Source organism: Mirounga angustirostris, unplaced genomic scaffold (genome assembly GCF_029215605.1).
Source record: "Mirounga angustirostris isolate CCGP_5_RB_7025 unplaced genomic scaffold, mMirAng1.0.hap1 SCAF_17, whole genome shotgun sequence".
NCBI lineage: Eukaryota > Metazoa > Chordata > Mammalia > Carnivora > Phocidae > Mirounga > Mirounga angustirostris.
In genome coordinates this window covers 41,451,093-41,472,884 of record NW_026991725.1, presented here as the reverse complement: position 1 = coordinate 41,472,884, position 21,792 = coordinate 41,451,093, and the positions used below count along the sequence as shown (strand labels likewise).

Sequence of the window (21,792 nt, the reverse complement as noted above, 5' to 3'; positions counted from 1 at the left end):
TCCAGGTGCTGTGTGTGAATAGCCTGGGGGCCGTGGGGGGGCAGGCGTAGGCGCAGGAAGACCCGTTAGGAGTCTTTTGCCTTAATCCAGGAGAAAGACCACAGAAGGTGGTGGCCCTGGACCAGCGTGGCTGCGACCAGGGTGTGAGGGGAGATTGGATTTTGGTCATAGAGCCCGTGAGACTGTGAGATTCTGGGTGGGTTGGAAATAGCGTCTTCGAGGAAGACAGGACCAGCCCCAGCATATCTGGGCTGGACAACTGGAAGGACAGAGCTGCCATCAGCTGGAGGGGGCAGGCAGAGCTGGCTGTGGGGCGAGGCGGCTCTGCTCTGGCCACGTCGGGCTTGAGACGTCATGTGGACATCCGAATGGAGACACTGAGTGGGCAGGTGGATGCAGGAGTCTGAGGGTCGGGTTGGGGGAGGTCACTGGGGTGAGAGCAGATCCAGAGGAATGACACCCTGGGACTCGCCGGCATGCACATCTCCAAAGTGTCCAGCGAGCCCGATGGCAGCGACCGGGAGAGTCTGGTGTCCTGGTTGCCAAGAGGCGAGCGTGTGCCCAGGACAGGGAGGGACCAGGGAGGGACCTTCCCTTGTGTCGCTGAGTGCCATACGGCTGGGGTCATGCCCTGACGTCTTCTGTGACCTTCATTGGCCTTACAGCTGGTGGCAGTTCTGAGAGAAGTCAAGTACTTGGGCTTCCAGCAACAGAAAGAGATTCCAAGCAGCGCTGAGAATCTGTTCTCACAACATGAAACCTTCCGGAAGTTTGTGGGCAACTTGGAACTCATCGTTGGCTGGTACAATGAGGTGAGCTGATATAGTTTTGTTTCGTTTTACTTGCCAAGTTTGGGGTTTTGTTGAGAGCAAACGCAGGTGTAGGATCTCCCAAGGGCAACAGAGAGAGTGAGTACCTTTTCATGTCGAGATGTGGTTCGAGCCACTTGGCTATTGATGCACATGGGGGCAGCAAAAATGATGAGAACTCAGAACAGCTGAAGATGGAAACTTCCATTGGACTTTGGCTTACGTTCTAGCTCCATGACTGCTTAGAGGGGCTTTACTCTCCTAAATGTATTTTGCTCCAGGTCATATCAAAGTCATTCCATTACACCCATTAACATGTAGCGGGGTGGGCATCTGCCAGAATCTGGGCGGGATGACAAATTTCCCAGCACCATGCGGTGGGGAGGGGGAGGGGGAGAGCTGCCCATTGAGGTAGGCTAGATCGGGGCCTGGGGAGGGGACAGGTGCATGTCACCTCTGCGGATCAAGAATTCCTTTCAGGGCTGCCCGGGTGGTTCAGTCGGTTGGACATCAGACTCTTGATCTCGGCTCAGGTATTGATCTCAAGGTTGTGAGTTCAAGCCCCCATTGGGCTCCACCCTTTTCAGTCAGAGCTGGGGACCTGACACAAGGAATCGTGAAGAAGCTGGTTCTGAATAAGAGTAACTGACTGGCCTTAGGGGACACGCCCTTCTGGGTTGGTGATTGGAAGGGGGCCCAGAGAGGCGTGGACGCGGGGCACCGCGGACCGTGGCAGGCACCCCCTTCCATACAGACCCCACCTGCAGATCCCTCCTCACTCCCGCCCAAGCCACAGCGGATTAGGATGGATGTGGGCTCTGCATGAGTTTCCTGGGACCACTGCCATAATCGTCCACGGACTGCATGACTTCAAACGGCCCACATTTACTCTCTTCCCGTTCTGGAGGTCAGAAGTCCAAGATCTGTTTCCTTCTGCTCAAATCAAAGTGTCAGCAGGGCTGCTTCCTCCCGGAGGCTCCAGTGGGCTAATCTACTTCCTTGCCTTTCCCACCTCCTCAAGGCCACGGCTTTCCCTGCTCCACCTTCAGATGACAACCCCCCCCCACCAGCCTCTGCCTCCTCCTTCCCCCTGACCTTATCACCTCCCTCTTCTAAGGACCTTGTGATTGCATTGCCCCTCCCCCCATAACCCAGGATGTCCTCCCGGCGCCAAGGTCTTTAACTGAATCACCCCCCAAAATTTTCTTTTGCATGGCCACAGATCCCAGGGATTAGGATGCGGATGTCTCTGGGAGCCATTTGACCCCCCCCACACCCACCTAATCCAGCAAGGGGCCCACAAGATTCCCTCTCCTTGGAGCCCTGGGAATTTGGAGGAGATGCCAGCCTCCTTCAGGTGGGAGTCCTGGGGAAGTGGAGGAACAGAGAAGGGCAGAAGCACAGACTGCAGAAAGAAGGGATCCGGGGAGCGTAGCCGGCGGCCAGAAAGGCCCCCAGTGACGGAGGAGGAGCCTGGATGTGGACTTTGCGGGTCCCATCCCGGGGGCTCCTCCAGATGCGTCCAAGTCTGTGGGTTTCCTGTTTGTGACCTTAACTCGTTCTGCACACCCTCACGAGGTTTGAGCTAGCTCCAGAAGGTTGATGGTTCTCGCAGCCAGCTTGCCGCCAACTGGACAACTGTCTGGGGCCAGGAATGTTATTTTTGTTCTTGTGCTTTGTGTCTCAACTCTGTCCTAAAGATGCTTCTGCTCACGGATTCCTGACACGAGGGCCCCTTTCCTAGAGCCGCAGGGCCGTGTGTCTGCTGCCTTCCCTGGCCTGTCCTGTAGGGCCCCGTACCACATGCCCAGGTCCATCCCGCACGTGGACGGGGAGCTCTTCCCCCTGCTGTCCTGCCCCTCCCCAGCTCCCTTGCCCAGTTGCATCTGAGCTGGCGCTCCCGGGAGCACAGCATGGCTGCACCTTCCCTTACGGCAGCAAGAAACAACAGCAGGAAGGCCGTGAGTCCGAGGGGCGCTTCTGGGATCCAGGGCTTGCTTACCAAACATCTCGTGCAGGGGATGGTGGCCACTTAGTACCGTGCACTTGCCCGAGCCCGGGAATCTGGTGCCCACCTCAGGTGCCGACCAAGGGAGGAGTGGGAATATCATCAAAGGTTTACGAGCGAGGCCTTGGGGAGACCGAGGAAGCCCCCTGCCCTTGGTAGAAGTGACCTCCTTCAAGAACACGCTGGGATAAGCGAAGGCTAAGTGGAGCAGGCCAGGTCGCGCCATCACATAGATTTGTCAAAGGTCATCACCGCCCTGCCACCAACACGTGTCACCCAGCAAAGAATCAACGACCGATCCGTCCCTTACTCCATTCCACGAATTAGGGCATGGTGGTGACGTCACAAAAATGGGTTCAACAGAAACTAAAAGAAGCTCGTTTTCATTAATTTCATTTTTCGGGATAAAATTTTAACGATCTCACTTATTTGCGCAGCCAACTACAAAATACCAGTGTCTGCCATAAGCGCATTTCCTTGACTTTGCTTTTCCTGGAAGTAACTATCTTCAGACTCAGAGACCTTTGCGTTCGCCCGCCCGGGAGCCCCTCCCAGCCGCAGCGGCACCAGAAACGTCCGTGGGCTCTTTTCAGAGCAGAAGACTTCCGATGGTGGTGAACCAGAAGAAAAAAGTCCAACCAAGTTTATTTCGAGTTAAAAAAATTTGATCTTGGGGCGCCTGGCTGGCTCCGTCAGAGGAGCGAGCAACTGTTGATCTCGGGGCCGTGAGTTCGAGCCCCACGTGGGTTGTAGAGATGACTTAAATACATTTTTTTTTTTCAAAATAAAAAAATTTAAAAAGTTTGATCTTCTACTTCTGTATTTCCGAACAAAACCCAGCCACACGCATCGCTGTCCACCCCGAGAAGCGCGTTTCTCAGCCGTGAGCCCTGCCGCTCGGTGAATACAAATGTTGGACTAGGTGGGGAGGCGGGAAGTCAGGCCCTTCTCCCCAGGCCCTTCGCATCCCTAGCGTGGTTTCTGTTGCCAAGAGACACCACCGGCCTGCAGACTGCTCGCATCTGTTCGTGTCCGAGCTAGAGAGGGGGCCGTGGTGCCTTGAGGAATCCGCTGGGGTGTCCGAGGGACCACACGAGTGTGCGGTTTGTCCACATCACACTTCTGGGGCCAGAGCCCTAGAGGTGTGAATTTATAACATAGGCTGTTAAAAAAATACACAGGACGTACATATTAGTACGTGTATCTTCTCACCGGGAGCTTTGTTTACTCCGGCAATCCCAGCAGCACGGTGACATTCGGCTGCTCCTCTGGGCTGTCACCGGGGGAAATAGGCAATGCATGAGTGGCTGTCCCGAGTCGCCGAGTATCCACGTGAGTTGTGGGCGGGACGCAGCGGCCCAGCTGGGCTGGCCCCGGGTGCTGAGCCCGGGCACACCTGCCGTCCCTGCCGTCCCATGATCACCTTTCCTTCTGTTTCTACCCCATACTATGGGTAACTAAGAGTGAAGTATATGCCTCAACCCTTGGTGATAAGAATAGTTTGGCAAGTTGAAATCTCCTGGAATTTGATTTATACATAATTCCCAATTAAATGACACTGATTGCAATCAGTTTGGTTGGTACCACGTAATAAGACCCTTCCTGTGAGACCATTTTAAATCCGGTTGGATTTGGAACGAAGGCCCTGAAACCCCAGCCTTTGTATTTCAGGTAAAGACCACGGTGATGGAAGTAGAATCTCCACTAATAAAGTCGGAACTGGAAGACATCGATGTCAAACTACTGAGTGCTGAAACCACGCTCTTCTGGAACAGCGAAGGTACCAAGGCCACGTTCGACTCACCGTGGGTTCAACCTGGGGGGGGAGGGGGTGTCCAACCTGTCCAGCGTCTTCCTATGACACTGGCGAGGGGCTGCTTCTGCCTTCTGGCTGGGTGGTCCACTTTGACTCCAACAGGGTTATGTTTAAGGCCAAAGGATGGTTCCCCCCTGCTTGCCCAAAGAGACCATTCGTCTCACTTACAAAGGAATCAGGCAAAGACCCCCTGGGGAACTCCAAGGGTCCCAAAGTTGCCACGGTGGGGTTGTGGGGCCTGGGGCTTCATGGTGGGTTCCCACACAGGGGCAGTGGACAGGCCCAGGGTGGCTATCAGAGAAGCAGAAAGAAGTGTGCCCATGAGGCAGAAGACCTCCTCCCTGACCTCCCTCACCCCCGGACCCACCTCTGGGTGGGCATCAGCTCCGAGGCTCTCTAAGCACCTGCGACTTGCCTTGTGCCATCTTTTCGGCCCTCTTTGGCCATATCCTGCCTTCACTGTCTCAATAAGAAAGTGGGACAGTCCACCTCCTTAAAACCAGGGTCAGCCTGGACTTTCTGTGCAAAGAAGTCTATGCTTTTTCTTGTCACTGCTGTCCAAGGACGCACCTCTTTCCAGCTGCCGCAGCCCAGGGCGCTGAGACCAGTCATGTGTCCCCAGCGCTCTGCTGGTGGCTGGAGGGGCAGGGCCGCAGGGGATGCGGGGTCCCCCGGGGGAACTAATGACCCACCTACTCAGGGATAAGGAAGTCCTGCTCCCAGAGAGGGAGTCCTGCTCAGCATTGCATTTGGGGAACTCCAGATGAGCAGTAGATGTATTTTCCAAGAGCTGTCTCATTATGATGAGCCTTCAGCTGGCCCAAGAGAAGTTCTCCTTTTACTGATTCATTCATTTTGTAAGATTCCTTTATGTTTATATTTTAGGTGTGTTAGAATATATTCAAGAGATGCGAGAAATTCTCCAAAACTTGCAGAATAGGATACAGAAAGCAAAGCAGAATATAGATGGGATTTCTCAGGCCATGAAGGTGAGTGAGCGGCAAAGCATGGAGCAGGGCTTCATTGGAGACCCAGGAGAGGGTCCCAGGGAAAAGGGGCCACACGGAGATGCTCACAGAAAGTGCCAAAGGCAGCAGGAACTTGCTGTTTGAGGCTCTGGACCACACAACAATGTCAAGGTGGCCCCAAGGCAGGGAAGTCCCAGGCCAGTCTGCAGAATTCAGGTCTGTTCTGTTCTGTTGAGCTCAGCCAAGAGTGTTTGCAGTGTCCCCTCTGTGCCAGGCCAGAGCCAGGGACAAGGGGCGGGAAGGTACACGGAGTCTCAGCCCCGCTCAGTGAAGCACCGAGGTGACTTTCACTCAAGCCCAATCCAGAAAATGGGGGAAAATCCCCCACAGCAGTTCAGTTGCCCCCACAAAAGGGACTTGTCCCTACTGGGCCTGCTATTTGGAGCTAAGGACCCTCCGCCCAGCTCTGACCATCCACCCCTCAGCTCAGGAGCCTTCCCAGGGTGACTCCTCTGGGCCTGATTGGGTAAAGCCTTCCGGTGGTCTCCTGGCCACCCCGAGCCCCTGACTGGTTTTAAGGCAAACAAGATTCTCTGCTCAATTGTCCCTCTGGGGCCCCCAGGCCTCTCCGAGGGACAAGGACATTCGCATCGACAAGCATGCCGTGAAGCCATGAGAACAGGCATTTTCCCCAAATGTTCTCTTCACTCCCACCTTTTCCCTGCAGGACTGGTCAGCCAACCCAATGTTTGAGAGGAAGGACAATAAGAAGGAGGCCCTGCTGGATTTGGACGGAAGGGTGGTCAACCTCAACAGGCGCTACACTGCGGTCAAGGAGGCCGGCCTGAAGATCCAGGCCATGGTCATGGTAAGGACTCGCCCACAACGGGCCTCGAGGGGGCACTCACTGTTAGTAGAAGAGGAAGAACGAGAGATGCCATAAAAATGGCTTTAGGGTCACGGAAACTCTACTATCTTTAATCCAGGAGTCTTATTTTCAAGAAGCAGACTATCCTAAACGGACACTCTTGCGATGAGTCTGCCCTCCTCCGTGCTAAGGGGTCAGCAGCCCCTACCCTGCACAAAATCGATATAGGCAAGTGACATCTCTGTACAAGGTCAACGCATTTTGTTTCCCTGAGATACACGGTGTGAGGGCGGGCGCTGAGTGTGTATCTGGTGTCCTTCATGGTTTCCCGTCCAGAGTGTGAGGGGGAAACAAAGCATGCAAATGCAAGTGAGGAACGTGGAATGTGCGTGCATGGTTTAAATCAGGATGGTGTGGTAGCCAGCCCCAGCCAGCCTGAGTCAGCCCTGGCATGCCCCGAGAGCGTGGGTCAGCAGCGGTGGGCCTCTGTCCCTGCCAGCACGTGCCGAGGGAGGAGGCCAGACGCTCGCCGGGCACCCCTGGGAGTGCAGCCTGGGTTCCTGCCAGTGGGGGGGTTCTCACGCCTTCCTCACTTGGCAGCCGTTTCTATCCAGCTCGCATGTTAGCTCATTTCCGAGGCAAATGTGAAAGGTGGAGTTGTGCCCTGGCCTACAAAGAGAAAATACTCCCTTGAGGTCAAGATATTTTCAGGGCAGTTTTTGGGGAGGTTCCCCAGTGCTTGGTACAAATCGTGGATGTGGACTTCAATGATGGGTCATCACCCCAGACAGCCTGTGGGCCCCACTGGTGGAAGGTGTGTTGCTGGCTGTTCTCACAGTCCAGCCATTGCTTGGAAAGTCATTGCCCCAGTGGAGTGACTTGACTGGACCAAAAAATATTTTGTCTCATTTTCAGATCCTCTTCCTTCCCCCTTTGCCATGGTACCAGAAGGTCCTACTAAATGAAAATGTTACAATGCAAACATATTACTTGGAAGAATTAGCAGATTAATCTGTTGACGCTCTTGGGTGTGTTGGAAACAGGGCACAGGAGAGATAAATTGGGCTAGGCTAAGGGAAAGGTTCACAGCACAGCAGTGCAACCCCAGGACAGGCGAGGAGGCAGGGCAGCAGGGAACAGGAGCCTAGGAGAAGTAGAGGCCAGTAAGCCGACAAGACAAGGCTTTGTCATCATATTTGCCAGAGTCCTCTATGCACATGATAGTTATTTAAACCAATTCTTTCTACCTTGCACTGAAGTTATTTAAGCCTGTGTCTTCTTTCTTCTATTAGAAGATAACTGCGTGAGGGTGCAGACTGGGTCATATTCATCTTTGTGTTCCCTGTGGCACTCGGTGTCTTACGGATTCATCCATCCCCTCATCCACACATCCATTCACTCTTCCATCCATCCATCCATCCATCCATCCATCCATCCATCCATCCATCCATCCATCCATCTATCCATCCATCCATCCACCCATCTATACATCCACCCACTTATCCATCCATCCACCCATCCATCTACCCATCCATCTACTATCTATCCTCCCAACCACACGTCCATCCACACGTCCATCCACCCATCCATTGATCCATTCATCTATTCTTTCATCCACACATCCATCCATTCATCCACCCATCCACCCACCGATCCATCCATTTATCCTCCTATCCACAAATCCATCCACCCATCCATTCATCTCTCCTTTCATCCACACATCTACCCACCCACCCATCCATCTGTCCACCATCATTCCACCCACCCACCCATCCATTCACTAGTTCCTGCTTTGTCCCAGGCCTCCTGCTGCATGCTGAAGACACAATGGTGGAAAGGACAGTCAACACCTGTCCTCATATAGCTTGACATCAAAGGGAGGTACAGACTAGACACAAATAAATAAAATCATTCACAGTTGTCATCTGTGCCATGGTAGGTACAGATGAGAGGCAGGGACAGAAGCCAAGCCTGAGATGAATGGGGGGTGGTGAAAGAAGGCTTTCCTTTGTGAGGAGGTGACATTTGGGCTGAAATCTAGAAGAAGCCAGACTTGGCAATAATGGGAGGGAGCAGCCTATGCAAAGACTCTGACATAGGAAAGGAAAGCTCCCGGCACATTAGAGAAGCAAAAAGCAGCCCTTTGTGTCTGGAGTATGTAAGCAGGGACAAGAGTAGCCCAGAGAGTCGCCGAGTGAGTTGGTCAAGCAGTGAGCAGGGGACCCTGTGAAACAGCAGCTGACTGTGTGGTCCTGTTTGCAGGAAAATGCTGAACTGTTCAGAGCAGATACAATGAGCCAGTCCTGGAAAGACTACGTCAACTATGTTGACAACATGGTCCTGGATGAATTTGACCATTTCATCCGCAAATCTCTGAATTACTTCATAGACAACATGGTCTTGGATGTGAGTTATAAATATAAGATATGCATATATTTGTGAGTCTTGGATGTGAGTTATAAATATAAGATATGCATATATTTGTGCTATAAATATGGTGTTATAGAGATAAGATAAGGTCTACCTTGGAATCTATAGTTTGCAGGTTCCTGACGAAAGACCAGGCTATCATGTTACAAATAACCAAACATTAGAACCTGCAGAGGGTGAACTATGCGTGCTGGCTTTAAAACTGAAAGTCCTGTATCCCAGAACTCTCTTTAGTCCCCGGCACTCAGGACGTCTGGTCACCTTCAATCTATCGCACCATAAATCGGCTATAGAATACATAAATGGTCCTACCTCGTTGCCAGGTGAGGGAAAGCAAGCACCACTGTCCCCTACTCAAGTGGATTGGGCAGGGGGTACCCTCCTGTCAGCAACATCAGCTACTAACCTACTCAACCCTCGGGTCCGAGGGGTCCGTGGGCTCCATGGAAGTGTAAAGCAGGTCAGCAAAGGATGTGCTGGTTAATTTCATTCTGGCATTCTCCAGCATTTTCCATGGGGGTGAGCCCTCTCCCACCCATGTCTTTTTCATTACAATAATTCCCAAATGATTTTGAATACTGCCAGTAGGAGAAATCAAAGATCCCGCAGCCCACCTAGCACACCCGCAGGAAAGATGTGGGAGAGGACAGCAAGACGCCCTTGTACAAGCCACAGAGGATGGATGATTCATGCTTGAGCCCAGTGCATGTGTCTCAAAGGCCAGGTGTCACCAGACAATCACAGACCTGAAATTCTGTTGATGAAAGTCATCCTTACTACCAACCACAAGACTCATCAAGCAACCCACAATGATGCAAAGTGTCAGCAAGTTCAGGAATTTATAGTTAATTAGTCACAATCAAAACGATGATGATGCCCTGATGACAAAATGTCCTTCTCCAAAAATCCCAGGGAGTCCCCATATTTGCAAGGGGCCTGGCAGCAGGAGCAGACCCCTGAGGGAGAGGCTTTAGAAAATCCTGGTCATCTGACTTTGTGACGATTGACCTTGTGTACTTAACAATTCACTTGGATGCTAGCAAACACCATCCCTTGGTCATAGAGAAAAACCAGTGGGTTCTTGAGTCAACTGCCCATGGGGCCGTCATGGGACTGTGTTTGGAAGATTAGTAGCCGTGGAGTGGATCTCATGGCCACCTGTGGGCCTTGGCCCGTACTTTGAGAATCACTGGAGTATCGGACTGACCTCCATGAGGTCACCTGACAAATGAGGCCGTCACCCTCAGCCTCGCAGCCTCGCGAGGGGGCTCCAGGAACAGACAGTGTTACTGTGCGTACCCACTTTACGACTGGGATACTCCCGTGGCTGTGAGGGTTGTCCTTTATGGAGCACTTGGAAGCCGGCCTGCCTCCTGTCCAGCTCCAGCATCTCACAGCAAGTCATTTTAGGGGCTCGATGAATTGGTCGCGAGGCAATTTTGCCATGAAAATAAAAAATAAAAGAGAGACATTAAAAAGATCACAATGAAACGTGAAAAAAATGAATAGTACTAATACTTAATGTCTTCCTTTGTGATGAGAGATATCCGTCTTCCAAATACTTGGGTGCAGACTGGTAACCGAGCACGGTACCTATGCTCCTCCCTGGCATATTGTCTCATGGACGTGGATGAGCTCCCAACGCTCCATGGGAAACAACGGGAGAAAGCCAACTGAGCTTTGTCGCATGGTGACTGATGCGTCCTCAGGGTCCAGGATAGTCTAGCGTGCAATCTGGCTGTACCGGGTCTTGTTTCACTCTCCCAGAAAGTTCCCCACCGTGTTTTCGATCAGGCTGATACACGTAGTTGTTATCCGCTGTCATCCACTATGAGGGCTAGCTGAGATTTCGACCGTACGATAAAAACGTGAGTGCCTCCCAGGACCTTGTCAATGGAGACCCGAAACCAAACCGTCAACCAGTTATTTTATCTTTTATGGCGGAATTGTTTCACTCTCAATTAGTTGTGCAGCGAGGATGCTCACAGTGGAACTCCCTAGAACTAAGGACATGAGCGTTGTGCTTTCTGGAGCACGGCGACACCCATCCTGCCCAGCCGTGACCCCACCAGCGCCTGGGAGTGAGCCAGCCGCCGCTCCCACGCATCCTATGTTACTGGCTTAGTCCTCACAGTAACCCCAAGAGATGGGGACAGTTGGTGTCTCTGTTCTGTAAAATGATTATCCTCATTTTATGTATCTGGGGAAACTGGGAGGGTAAGTGTCTCGCCCATGGCCACGTGGCTGGTAAGTAGCGAGCGGACACAGCTCAGCACCAAGGCCGTGGGCTCTCTCCTGCGCTTCCGTTTGTGCGCTGGCCCCCTCCAGCCTCTCTGGGCCCTGCTCAGGGGCCCCTGGCTAAGTGTGCTCTCCCAGGTGGCCCCAGCCAGCCCCAGCCAGCCTGAGTCAGCCCTGGCAAGCCCCGAGAGAACATCAGGGCCTTGGGAGTGGTTCCACCGAGCTCGAGGCATTGACCCCGGGCCGGCCTGTTTCAGGAGAGCGTGGCGCCACTCTTTGAGGTCCGCATGGAGCTGGACGAGGACGGGCTGGTCTTCCATCCATCCCTGGAGATGGGCGCGGACCATGGCTTCCTGACGCTGATTGAGGGCCTGATCAATGACATCTACAACGCAGCCAAGTTCATCCCCCGGCTGGCCAAGGGCCAAATGAGCTACAAGGTCAGTCCAGGCTCCCTTGCTCCAGCTGCCTTCCTAACTCAGCAGTGCCCCGTCAGTTACCTTTTAAATGCCGATGGCTCTGAGTGTGAGGAGCCACCCAGGGGTGTCTATCAGGTCCTCAGGACGCCAAACCGCGTTTCCCTCCCCACTCCGGAAATCCCGCCGTTCTTCCCAGACTGGCTTCTCCTAGTCGGCCTGGTTTTCATTCCCACTGCTGGCCAGAGCGCGCTCGTACCCATTTCCTGGTGTTTCACTTGTTTCTGTGAGTTAACTGCTGTGGTCCCCTCAGCACGCAGGCATTTTGACAAACGTGCCCTCGCCGGCTTGTGCATCCGGGTACCGTCGATACATGAAGTACCTATAAGCAAAACAGATCGGATTCTCTGGACACAAAAGGCGTAGGAAGTTTTGCTTCTCCGAAGGGAGGTCTTTGGAGGTGTGTGTGTCGGAGCATTGTTTGTAAGAGTGAAACAAAACCTGGAAAAGACCTAAGTGCCATCAAACAGGGGAGCTGGTTCAACAGACGCTGGCCTGACCGGACAAAGCGTCTGCAAGAGTCACCAACACCAGCCTGGGGTGGGGAGACGCTGGCGGCAGGTTATGGTTTATCAAGTTGTGGAACAATGTTTAGAATATGATTTCATTCACTGAAACAAACAAAAATCTGTCTTCCAATGATACGCTCCAAATTGCTAGGAGTGCTCACTTCTCCAACAGGAAGGGGGTAAGGAGGGAGGGGGCTTGGACAAAGGGATGCAAAGGGGTTTTGATTTCAAATACTTCTGCGTTGCTTGAGATTTTTGATAATAACAGGCATGAATTATTTGCAACATTTACAACGAAAGGCTCTCTACTATCAGGGAGGAAGGTATGTGTGTGCGTGTGAGCATGTGTGCGTGTGCGCGGTGAGGTGAGTGCACAGAGGAAATCCCTCGCAATGTCAAGGACAGCTTCCCAGATCAGCTGAGTGTACGCTGGCTGAGTCTTAAAGGGTGGGAGGGAGTTTCCAGGCAGACGGTGTCAGGCCAAGGGGATGTGCCTGGATGAAGCGTTCCAGGGTCCAGAATAGAGTTTGTCACCAGAGATCAGCTCAGGATTGGACGCGGGACCCAGTGTGCTCTGGGGTCTGGCAGGATGCACATCTGGAGCTCCTGCAGCCCCCCGTGGGCTCTGAGGGGATCCACCTGCTGATGAAGACACACGTAGAGGAGGACAGAGCAGAGCAAGACAAGGGTCCTGCTGATCATGCCTTAGCCCAGCCTGTGCACGCCCCACACCAGCCTCACTTGAGCCCATGGGATCTTAATTTGCAGAGGTGGCTAAGTGGCCGTGTGGAGAGGTCAGTGCCGTGGAGAGAAAAGTTAATGCTGCTCACAGTTCCCATAGAAACGAGAGGCCTGGCAGGTGGTGCAGGGCCACACGGGGTCACAGCAGGTGCAAAGGTGGGAGTGAGGGGCAAGCCCAGGCCAGAGCCTTTCCAGAGGTTTCTGCAGGAAAAGGCAAGGCAGGTGGGGAAACTGCTAAGGACTAGCCAGTTTGCATTAATTGGCGGCTCTGGGCTCCAGGGGTCACCTGCAGTTATCGGGTACCTGACCCTGGGCCACTTAGGATAGGAGAAGTGTTGGGTAAAGCGGCAGGGCAGGGGGGGAGGGGGGCAGGTGTAGCCTCAGGGCTGATCGGTTTGCGTATGAAGGGTATGCTCCCTTCTGAGCTCTTCCTCTCTCTCAGAATTGGCTAGTCCCCAGAAGGGCGGTATCTCCCAGCCAGCAAGAGTTTTTAAGATGTCAAGGCATCTTAAGATACAGAAAATAAAAACCATAATGAATACACACACCCCACCTTGAGATTCTCCAGTTCCATGACTCAGTGAGTTGTCTTGTTGCTTCAACCAACTTGGGTTGGGTTTTCTGTAGCTCAAAACTCAAAAAATTCTGTCCGGATCAGGCCTCCCCAGTTCCCTGCTCTAGCCATCCATGGTAGACTTCCTTTAGTTCCTCAAACATCTGCTTCCTCCCAGCGCAGGGCCTTTGCATGTGCTTTGCTGTTTCTCTTGCTCTTTGCCTAGCCATCCATCAGTTCTCAGAACAACGGCCACTTCCTCAGGGAACATTCCCCGACCTCCTCCCTGCTACGCATGAAAGCAAGGCTCAGAGTCTGTGATTTTTTGAGGAATGCCTAACCCCATGCCTGGACCACACCCTCCATGTGACCAGCACCCACCCCCTCATGTGGCACACACAGCAGGTGCCAAGTTACTCTTGCATGAAAGAATCAGTGTGCAAGCCATCCTTGAGTCTGCCGGACAAAAGTCACATTCAACATAATCTTCTCTCGGGAGAACATGGCCAATTGGCAAATTGCTCTGTTTTCCATCTTGAGAGGTTAGCAACACTTCCACTGGCAGAGAGACACCCCCCAGGGTGGAGACATCCAATCAAAGCCATGACCACAGGCCAACGCTCGCCGGTCTGCTTCTCTCCTGCCCCCTCGCAGGCAGACCTGGAAGACATGACGGACCTCATAGAGATGAGGGAGGAGATGTCCAACCTGGTCATCAGCGCCATGAAGGAGGCTGAGGAGTACCAGGACTCCTTCGAGAGGTACTCCTACCTCTGGATGGACGACCCCCAGGAGTTCATGAAGAACTTCCTGATCTACGGGCGTGCGGTCACCCCGGAGGACTTGGACACCCGGGCTGAAGAGACCCTCTCCAAGACACCACCCAGCCTCACCCAGTTCCAGCAGCAGGTGTGTGTGCAGGCTTCCTCACCCCTGCAATTCCTGCCCCCTCCCCGGGGGGTGGGGGCTGCTCACTGGGCTTGATTCAAACCTTGGTGAATGGTTTTTATTTTTTATTTTTTAAGACTAAAGATTTTATTTATTAATTTGAGAGAGAGAAAGGAAAAGAGAGAGCATGAGTGGGGTGGGGGGGATAGGGAGAAGCAGGATCCCTACTGAGCAGGGAGCCCCATGTGGGACTTGATCCCAGGACCCTGTGATCATGACCTGAGCCGAAGACAGACGCTTCACCGACAGAGTCACCCAGGCGCCCTGGGTGAATGGTTTTTAAATGTGGGTTTTATTATTATACTGGTCTGGTGCCTCCCAAAAGAGCAGATGACTGCCATGGAAGAGAGTTTGTGACTCACGGGTTCCAGGAGGTGGGGGCATGCCTGGCCCCACAGGGCCACGGGGGAAGCACCAGAGTCAGTCCCAAGAGAGAGGGACAGAGGGGAAGGTGGGATCCACAGCCCATGTTGTGGTTTTCACAGGAAAGATAGGGCCTGGGATTGGCGAGTTGGAGTCATGTTGGTGGACTCCGGGGTGTAGGGGCGGCCCCTTGTTGTCTGGTCCCTGGCCCTGGGGTGAGTAGGATGGGGAAATACTGGCCCCGAGTGCAAAGAGGGTGGTTGGGATGCAGGCTCTGGGTTGGTTTGTATACGAAAGACGGGCTCCCTGGGGAGTGGTCTGCTCTCTCTGGGAGTCCGCCAGCCCTGGGAGGGGCAGGCCCAGCAGGGTCAGTGAGGCCCCGGGTGCCAGAGCATCAGAAAGATAGAACATAAGACAACAACAACTACACACACCTCCCCCTTCCCCATGCACGGTGGGAGAGAGACGCCCGTGAGCAGAACCCACGGGGGAGACGGGCGGGTGGGGGGCAGCTGGCAGAGCCGAGAGCCCGGAGAATGCAGAGCAGCGTGGAGAGAGCTGAGTTTAGGGCGCCCGGTGGTTGCCATGACCACAATCACCTCTTGAGCTCCTGGCCTATTCTTCAGAAGCCCAGCCGGCCTTGCCCGAGGCCGTCCCCTTCCGACAGGGGCTGGGCTGCGGGGCTGCAGGGGTCCCAGGGGAGCTGGGAGAAGAAGAAGAAGTAACCTGTGGGCAGGGCTGCCCTCCTCCCACCGCGGCCCCACAGTGAGCAGCGGCTGTGTTTTCCAGATCGATTCCTACGAGAAGCTGTACGAGGAAGTGTCCAAGTGTGAGAACACCAAGGTGTTCAACGGCTGGCTTCAGTGTGACTGCCGCCCCTTCAAGCAGGCCCTCCTCAACATCATCAAGCGCTGGAGCTTGATGTTCAAGCGACACCTGAGCGACCACGTCATCAACAGGTGGGTGCCCGGCCCCACAGCCCATCCTGCCGTCCCGACCGTGACTTCGCCCGAGGGGAAACACGCTTTCGTGGTGTCGGTGGGGCGCTCCTGCCGGGCAGGCGTGGGGGTGAAGGTCAGCGTCGCGGTCAGCAGCCCCCCCCGCCCCCGTCCAGGGTGGGTCCCAGTGGACAGGAGTCACCTGGCTGTGAGTGGATGCCCCGGGCTTCGTGGGCCCTACCCATTGAGCACCTCCGTGTCTGGAGCCGTGAGGGCACGTGTCGCCAGGGGACAGGTGACCGCGCAGTCAGGGGCGGCGGTCAGGGCCGCGAGGGGCCAGGAGGGAGTGCAGGCTGAGCTCCCATCGGGAGGCCAGTTGGAGTGGAGCTGGTGGGGCGCAGGGTGGGGGTCAAGAGCAGGTGTCCTGAAGAGGACAGGAGCTCTCGCTTGCTCAACAGGGCCCCACAGTATAACTGGGGAGTGCCCCCCACCCCCCACCCCCCAGACAGTCCTCACCCCCACCACGGAGGCTGGCACCCCTCACGGGGTCTCGTTCAACAGCCTGGCTGACCTGGAAGCCTTCATGAAAGTCGCCAGGACGGGCTTAACCAAGACCCTCAAGGAGGGAGATTACGACGGTCTCGTGGAGGTGATGGGTCATCTGATGAAGGTCAAGGAGAGGCAGGTGTCCACCGACAGCATGTTTGAGCCCCTGAAGCAAACCATTGAGCTGCTCAAGACCTACGGGGAGGAGATACCGGAAGAGACACACCTGAAGCTGCAGGTGGACAGCGGCCGGGCGCCGCGCCATCCGGGGGGGCGGGGGAGGGGGCGAGCAGCCCAGGGCTGGGGAGTGGGGGACTGTCTGGGGAGGGTGGTGGGGAGCCAGCCCAGTGCCGGGGGCCTTGCAACTGGAGTCCAGGCTGTTGTGCCTGGGGACAAGGCCTCTCACGTGGGACCTGCAGGATAGACCTCCTCCTGTGGATCCAGGGATCCATGTGGAATGTCGAGGTGGGAGAAGCCTCCCTGCAGAGGAAGGGACAGTGAGGTGGCCTCTAGGGTGAAGCCGGTGGTTCCTCCATTGAATTGTTGAATTGAAAATGTCTTCATATCCCACACCTGCCCCCAAGGACGGGTCAACCCTGGGTGCAGGGGGCGGTGGACCGAAAGTGGGGTCGGCGGAGCCCCTGCAGAGGTTAGGGACACGGCAGTGAGGCCGAGGGAGGGGCCAGCTGCTGCGGGAGCTCCCTGACCTGGAAGGTCCATGTGGCAGGGCTGGCCCAGGCAAGGTGGCAAGGAGGAGGGGAAGGGTCCTGAAGCCATAGCCCGCCACCCCCTGGAGGGTCACCCTCATCCCTTTCTCAGCTCTCTGCCCTGCTCTGGATCCAGGCCGAGACCCTGCAGCAGGGGGGACGACAGGGGTGCGGGGCAGGGGGGCAGGAGCCAGGAGGCGCTGCCCGGGGTCCTGCTACCAGGCCGGTGGCCGCCCCTGCTGCCCTGCCCAGGACCAGCAGAGGACGCGGATGTGAGGGGTGTGCGGCCGGGACCAGGGGCGACGGGCGTGAACCGGGCTTTGAATGTCCCTTCGCCCACAGAATGTTAACTCATCATAGAGGAAAGGGAAACCCCTGTCTTTGTTTTGTGGGCGAAGAATTCGTGGGCCGGGCTTCTTTCTCTTCAAAATATGTTGTGATCAGAAGTCCAATATTTGCTCAAGTGCGGACAACTTTGAAAGCACAAAAACCCATCTGATTGTTAAGGCCGTTCTGGCAAAATTACAGAAATGGGGGACAGGCTAGTGGTTGCACCTGTCAAAGGTCCGCCTCCCGGGGCGCCGGGCGCACAGGACTCTCTGTGCTACATTTGCAACTGCCTGTGAGTCCACACTATTTCACGATGGAAAGCGTTTAAAAGAACAGGAAAAGGAAGGGATGGAGGCCTTTGTCTGCTGCAGGAGCTGCCAGAGCAGTGGGCAAACACCAAGAAGCTGGCGATCCAGGTGAAGCAGAACGTGGCGCCCCTGCAGGCCAACGAGGTCAACATCCTGCGGCGGAAGTGCCAGCAGTTCGAGGTAGCGCCGCCCTGGCAGGCCGAGCCGTGTTGCCCCCCGGGAGGCCGGGGTGTCGCCGGGGAGGGTGATATGGGCACCTCTCCCACAGCTCAAGCAGCAGGAGTTCAGAGAGAAGTTCCGGCGAGAAGCCCCGTTCAGCTTCACCGACCCCGACCCCTACAAGTCCCTGAATAAGGTAGGTCGGTCAAGGACCCCGGTGCCCTCCCAGCCTCTCCTCGAGCTCTCATCCTTGGCCTCGAGGGGCCTGGCCTCGGGGCCGCACATGCATACAGGTGTCCACGCACACCCGTGTGGCCTCCGTGCTGTGGGGTGCGGCTTGGCCGAGGGTCCCAGGCGTGGGGACACCCCCAAGCCCGGCGATCCAGCCCAGCTGCTCAGCCCCGCTGTGCCTCCTTCGTCCCTGGCTCCTTCTCACCCAGTGGCTCCCTGTCACCGGCCTGGCACTCCCCTCTGTGCCGCTGTCTTCCCCTCCCTGGCCACCGTGTGCAGCGCGTGGCCGAGCCCTACCATGTCCCCTTCTGTTCCCGATGTTAAGTCCACAACCAGCGTCCAGCGTACGAGTACCACCGGGCTGGGCCTGACAACCCTCTCGCAGGGGAGCGTGTGAGGCACGCGGGCATGAGCACAAAGGCCCCAAGATGCCCTTCAGGGTCCCCCACACGTGCCCTCCCCCAGCCTCTGCTCTTCTCACACGGCTTCGAAGCCACCATTCCCAAAGATCCTCCCCGTTCGTCAGGGTCATTTTCTCACGTCCCACTCCCCCAGCCCCGCAGGGAGGCGCACGGTCTCTCCTGGAGCCCGCAGTGCCCGGGCTGGGTTCTGCAGAGATCCGGTGTGAGCTTGTTTAGGAACCGGGTCCGTGCGTGCCAAAGCCCTCTTGGAGGCGCCCGCACACCCAGGGAGCCCATCTTCACATCCCGCACATGCGCGTGCACACACACACACACAGACGCTCCCACACTCGACCCCGAAGCCCCCACTCTCACTCCCCTGGTTTGGAGTGACTCTTGCTTTCCTCCTCTTATCTAGACTGTTCTCATTTTCAAAGCAATCAAGCATTACCTCCTTAATGTTCAACAAGGTAAAAAACAGGGGGTGAGAATTGAGCCATCCTGAACCCCTCCGGAGGAAATCGGGCATTCATGCCAGGCCCGTTAAAGTCACTTCTCACGCCTGAACTCCCAAAGCCGGCGCACTGGCCGTGCGACAGAAGCAGGGGGCTTGGGAAGACGGGAGGGGGCGGGCGCACAGTTCCCGCCGGTCGGTGCGCGGGGTCAGAACACAGCACCTGGCCGGTGAGGACGCAGAGGAGGGCAAGAGGGAGGCCAGCACTGAGCGTGAGCCACGCTGCTGACCGCCCCCCTCGCCCGCCCCCAGCAACAAAAGAGCATCGCGTCCATGGAGAGCACCATGGAGGCCCTGTGCAAGTCCGGGAGCCTGTTCGAAGTCACGGTCCCAGACTACAAGCAGCTCAAAGCTTGTCACAAGGAGGTCCGCCTGCTGAAGGAGCTCTGGGACATGATCGTCATGGTGAGGGCGATGGCAGTCTCCCGGCGTGGGTGGGGCGGGCCAGCACTGCGGGGACCCAGGGTGGGGGGTGAGGGGAGGCGCTGGGTCACACTCTTCTTGGAAAGGAGGGTAGCACTCGGGCACGTGTTGGCTTCAGCCGGCCTCTCCTCCCAGCTCCCCCGTTTCCAGAGAGATGTTAGCTCTTCCCTCTTATTCTCTCCAACAAACTGCAGAATCTCTGTCAAATCCTCCTCCCCTCCAAGAGAAACCATTATGACTTTATACAGAACTGGATTTTCTCCGTGAGCTACTCTGGGGAGCATTGCCCTCCTGGTGTTGATCGGGGTTCTCCCTGCACACGAGCATGCTCCGCCTCTCCGTTTGTCCTATTTTTTTCAGTACATCATAGTAAAATGTTGGACATGTCTTCCTTCTGACCACACTGAGCCTCTTACAGAGGGGAAAGAGAGCGTCTCCGAGTCACAAGCTCTGTCCTCTCTCTCGAGGACAGACCGGAGCCTCTTGATAGTTACTTTCTCACAAGGAGCTGAACACGAGTCTCTTGTGTGTGAGGGACATTCCGGAACAGAGTTGGTAAAGCCAGAGAGGACGGGGGGCTGCCCGTGCCCTGGATAAACAACAGTCCGCACAGACCTAGAGAATAAAGCCTGGAGTTAGCATTTACAGCCAGAATATTTCAAGGAAAATCCTCCAAAACACACTGCCCAGGACACTTTTATGAAAACAGGATAGAGAATAAGCTAAAGCCTAAAAGAGCCACTGACTTGGCGCCCACGGGGCATTAAGGTTTCGTGTCTTAGCATCTTCAAGGCCGATCTCCTGTAAATAGCCGCCCCTCTTTGCCTTTATGCAACAAGCAGGCTTGTCCAGCCCGGACCTCCGGGCCTCGAACACTGGTACCAGAAATCTCTCTGCATCCATCCCAGCTTCACGTCCATTTCCAGCCCACACCAAACTGAAGACCGCAGGCTTTGTGGCCTTCCATGTCCACTGTTGGCAGGGTTCTTCCCGGGGAGATTCTGTTGTGTCCTCGAGCTTCTTCTAATACATGGTCATCCGTCAGTAGAAGCTAGGTTACTCTGCACTAACAAACAGCCCTAAGAAGACCTCTGTGTAGTTCACAACAAAAATATATCTCTCTTTCATGCAAAGTCCACATGCTGGTTCCAGGCAGCCCTTGGGCAGCCCCTTGTTCCAGGCTGTGTAGCCCCGTGCGTTTCCGTGACCGCCAAGGCCGACAGGGCTCCGAGTCAAGCACCGACAATTAAGTGCTCTCTGCCCCAGAGTTCCCGGCGTCACTCACGTTTCCCTGGTCGAAGCAGGTCACATGGCCCCACGACGGGGTAGAGGGGCCTGGGTCCCGGTGAGCGGTAGCAGCACCCTCCACGGGATTCTGCCAAAATAGAGTTGAACGGCTGACTTTTGAGTTGTATCTTTGCAACTGGGCTTTCCCCCCTTGTGTCCGTCCACCGTACCACCCTCTGTCCGCATGCATGCTCCCCAGGAGCCACGGCAGTAAGGGGACACAGATGTCTTCCCCAACCCTCAGTGAGTGTTTCCCCGCAGGTGAACACCAGCATTGACAACTGGAAGACCACCAAGTGGAAAGATATCAACGTTGAGCAGATGGACATAGATTGTAAGAAGTTTGCCAAAGACGTGAGGTCTCTGGACAAGGAGATGAAGAGCTGGGACGCCTTCGTGGGGCTGGACAACACCGTGAAGAACATGATCACATCCCTGCGCGCCGTGAGCGAGCTGCAGAACCCCGCCATCCGGGACCGCCACTGGCAGCAGCTCATGCAGGCCACGCAGGTACCGCCCCTGGCGGCCGGCCGGCCTCGCCGTCGGATGGGCTGGCCCTTGGCTGACGAAGCTGGGTGTGGGCAGGCCTGGCCTCGGGCGCTTGTGACCTGGGCCGGGCCACACGGGGCGCTGCGCTCAGAGGGCGCCCATCCTGGCTGGAGTGCTCTGCTGCTGCCATCTGGGCATTCTTGATAATTTTTTTTAAGATTTTATGTATTTATTTGAGAGAGAGAGCGTGAGCAGGCGGGAGAGGGAGAAGCAGGCTCCCCACTGAGCAGGGAGCCCGACGTGGGGCTCGATCCCGGGACTCCAGGATAAGGACCTGAGCCAAAGGCAGACGCTTAACTGACGGAGCCACGCAGGCACCCCAATTCTTAATAATGTTTTTAACAAAGGGCCCCATCGTTTTCATTTTGCACTGGAAATTATGTAGCCAGTTTTGGTTGTAGGTTGACTGTCCATAGGGTTCAGGAATTCTGGCTTGGATGAACATCTCCCCTGGCTTTCCCCATGCCCCCCAGGAGCACAAAGCCCTAGTGCCCAAATTTTCCCAGGGATATCCCCTAGTTGGGGGAGGGGGTGTTACCGGCATCGACATCCCCAGGAGGCAAATGGGAACACTCCCCACTGTCAGCAAACATTGAACAAAACTTTATTGAACAGCTACTCTGCAGAGAGGCCCCCCAGAGGTGCCACGGATACAAAGAGAGGGCGAATAGA

At 55.4% G+C, this 21,792-nt stretch overlaps 1 protein-coding gene across 1 annotated transcript in view; it reads left to right on the top strand.

Annotated features, from left to right (window-relative positions):
* DNAH17 (dynein axonemal heavy chain 17) overlaps positions 1-21,792 on the top strand; it is a 101,298-nt gene that overhangs the window by 20,524 nt on the left and 58,982 nt on the right. Inside the window, exons 14-26 of the mRNA XM_045888354.3 lie at positions 666-812; positions 4,489-4,597; positions 5,519-5,622; positions 6,329-6,469; positions 8,732-8,875; positions 11,395-11,577; positions 14,071-14,325; positions 15,517-15,686; positions 16,227-16,449; positions 17,620-17,736; positions 17,825-17,911; positions 19,114-19,266; positions 20,833-21,081. Of these exons, the coding sequence (XP_045744310.1) occupies positions 666-812; positions 4,489-4,597; positions 5,519-5,622; positions 6,329-6,469; positions 8,732-8,875; positions 11,395-11,577; positions 14,071-14,325; positions 15,517-15,686; positions 16,227-16,449; positions 17,620-17,736; positions 17,825-17,911; positions 19,114-19,266; positions 20,833-21,081 (2,082 nt within the window). The remainder of the gene's footprint in view (positions 1-665; positions 813-4,488; positions 4,598-5,518; positions 5,623-6,328; positions 6,470-8,731; positions 8,876-11,394; positions 11,578-14,070; positions 14,326-15,516; positions 15,687-16,226; positions 16,450-17,619; positions 17,737-17,824; positions 17,912-19,113; positions 19,267-20,832; positions 21,082-21,792) is intronic.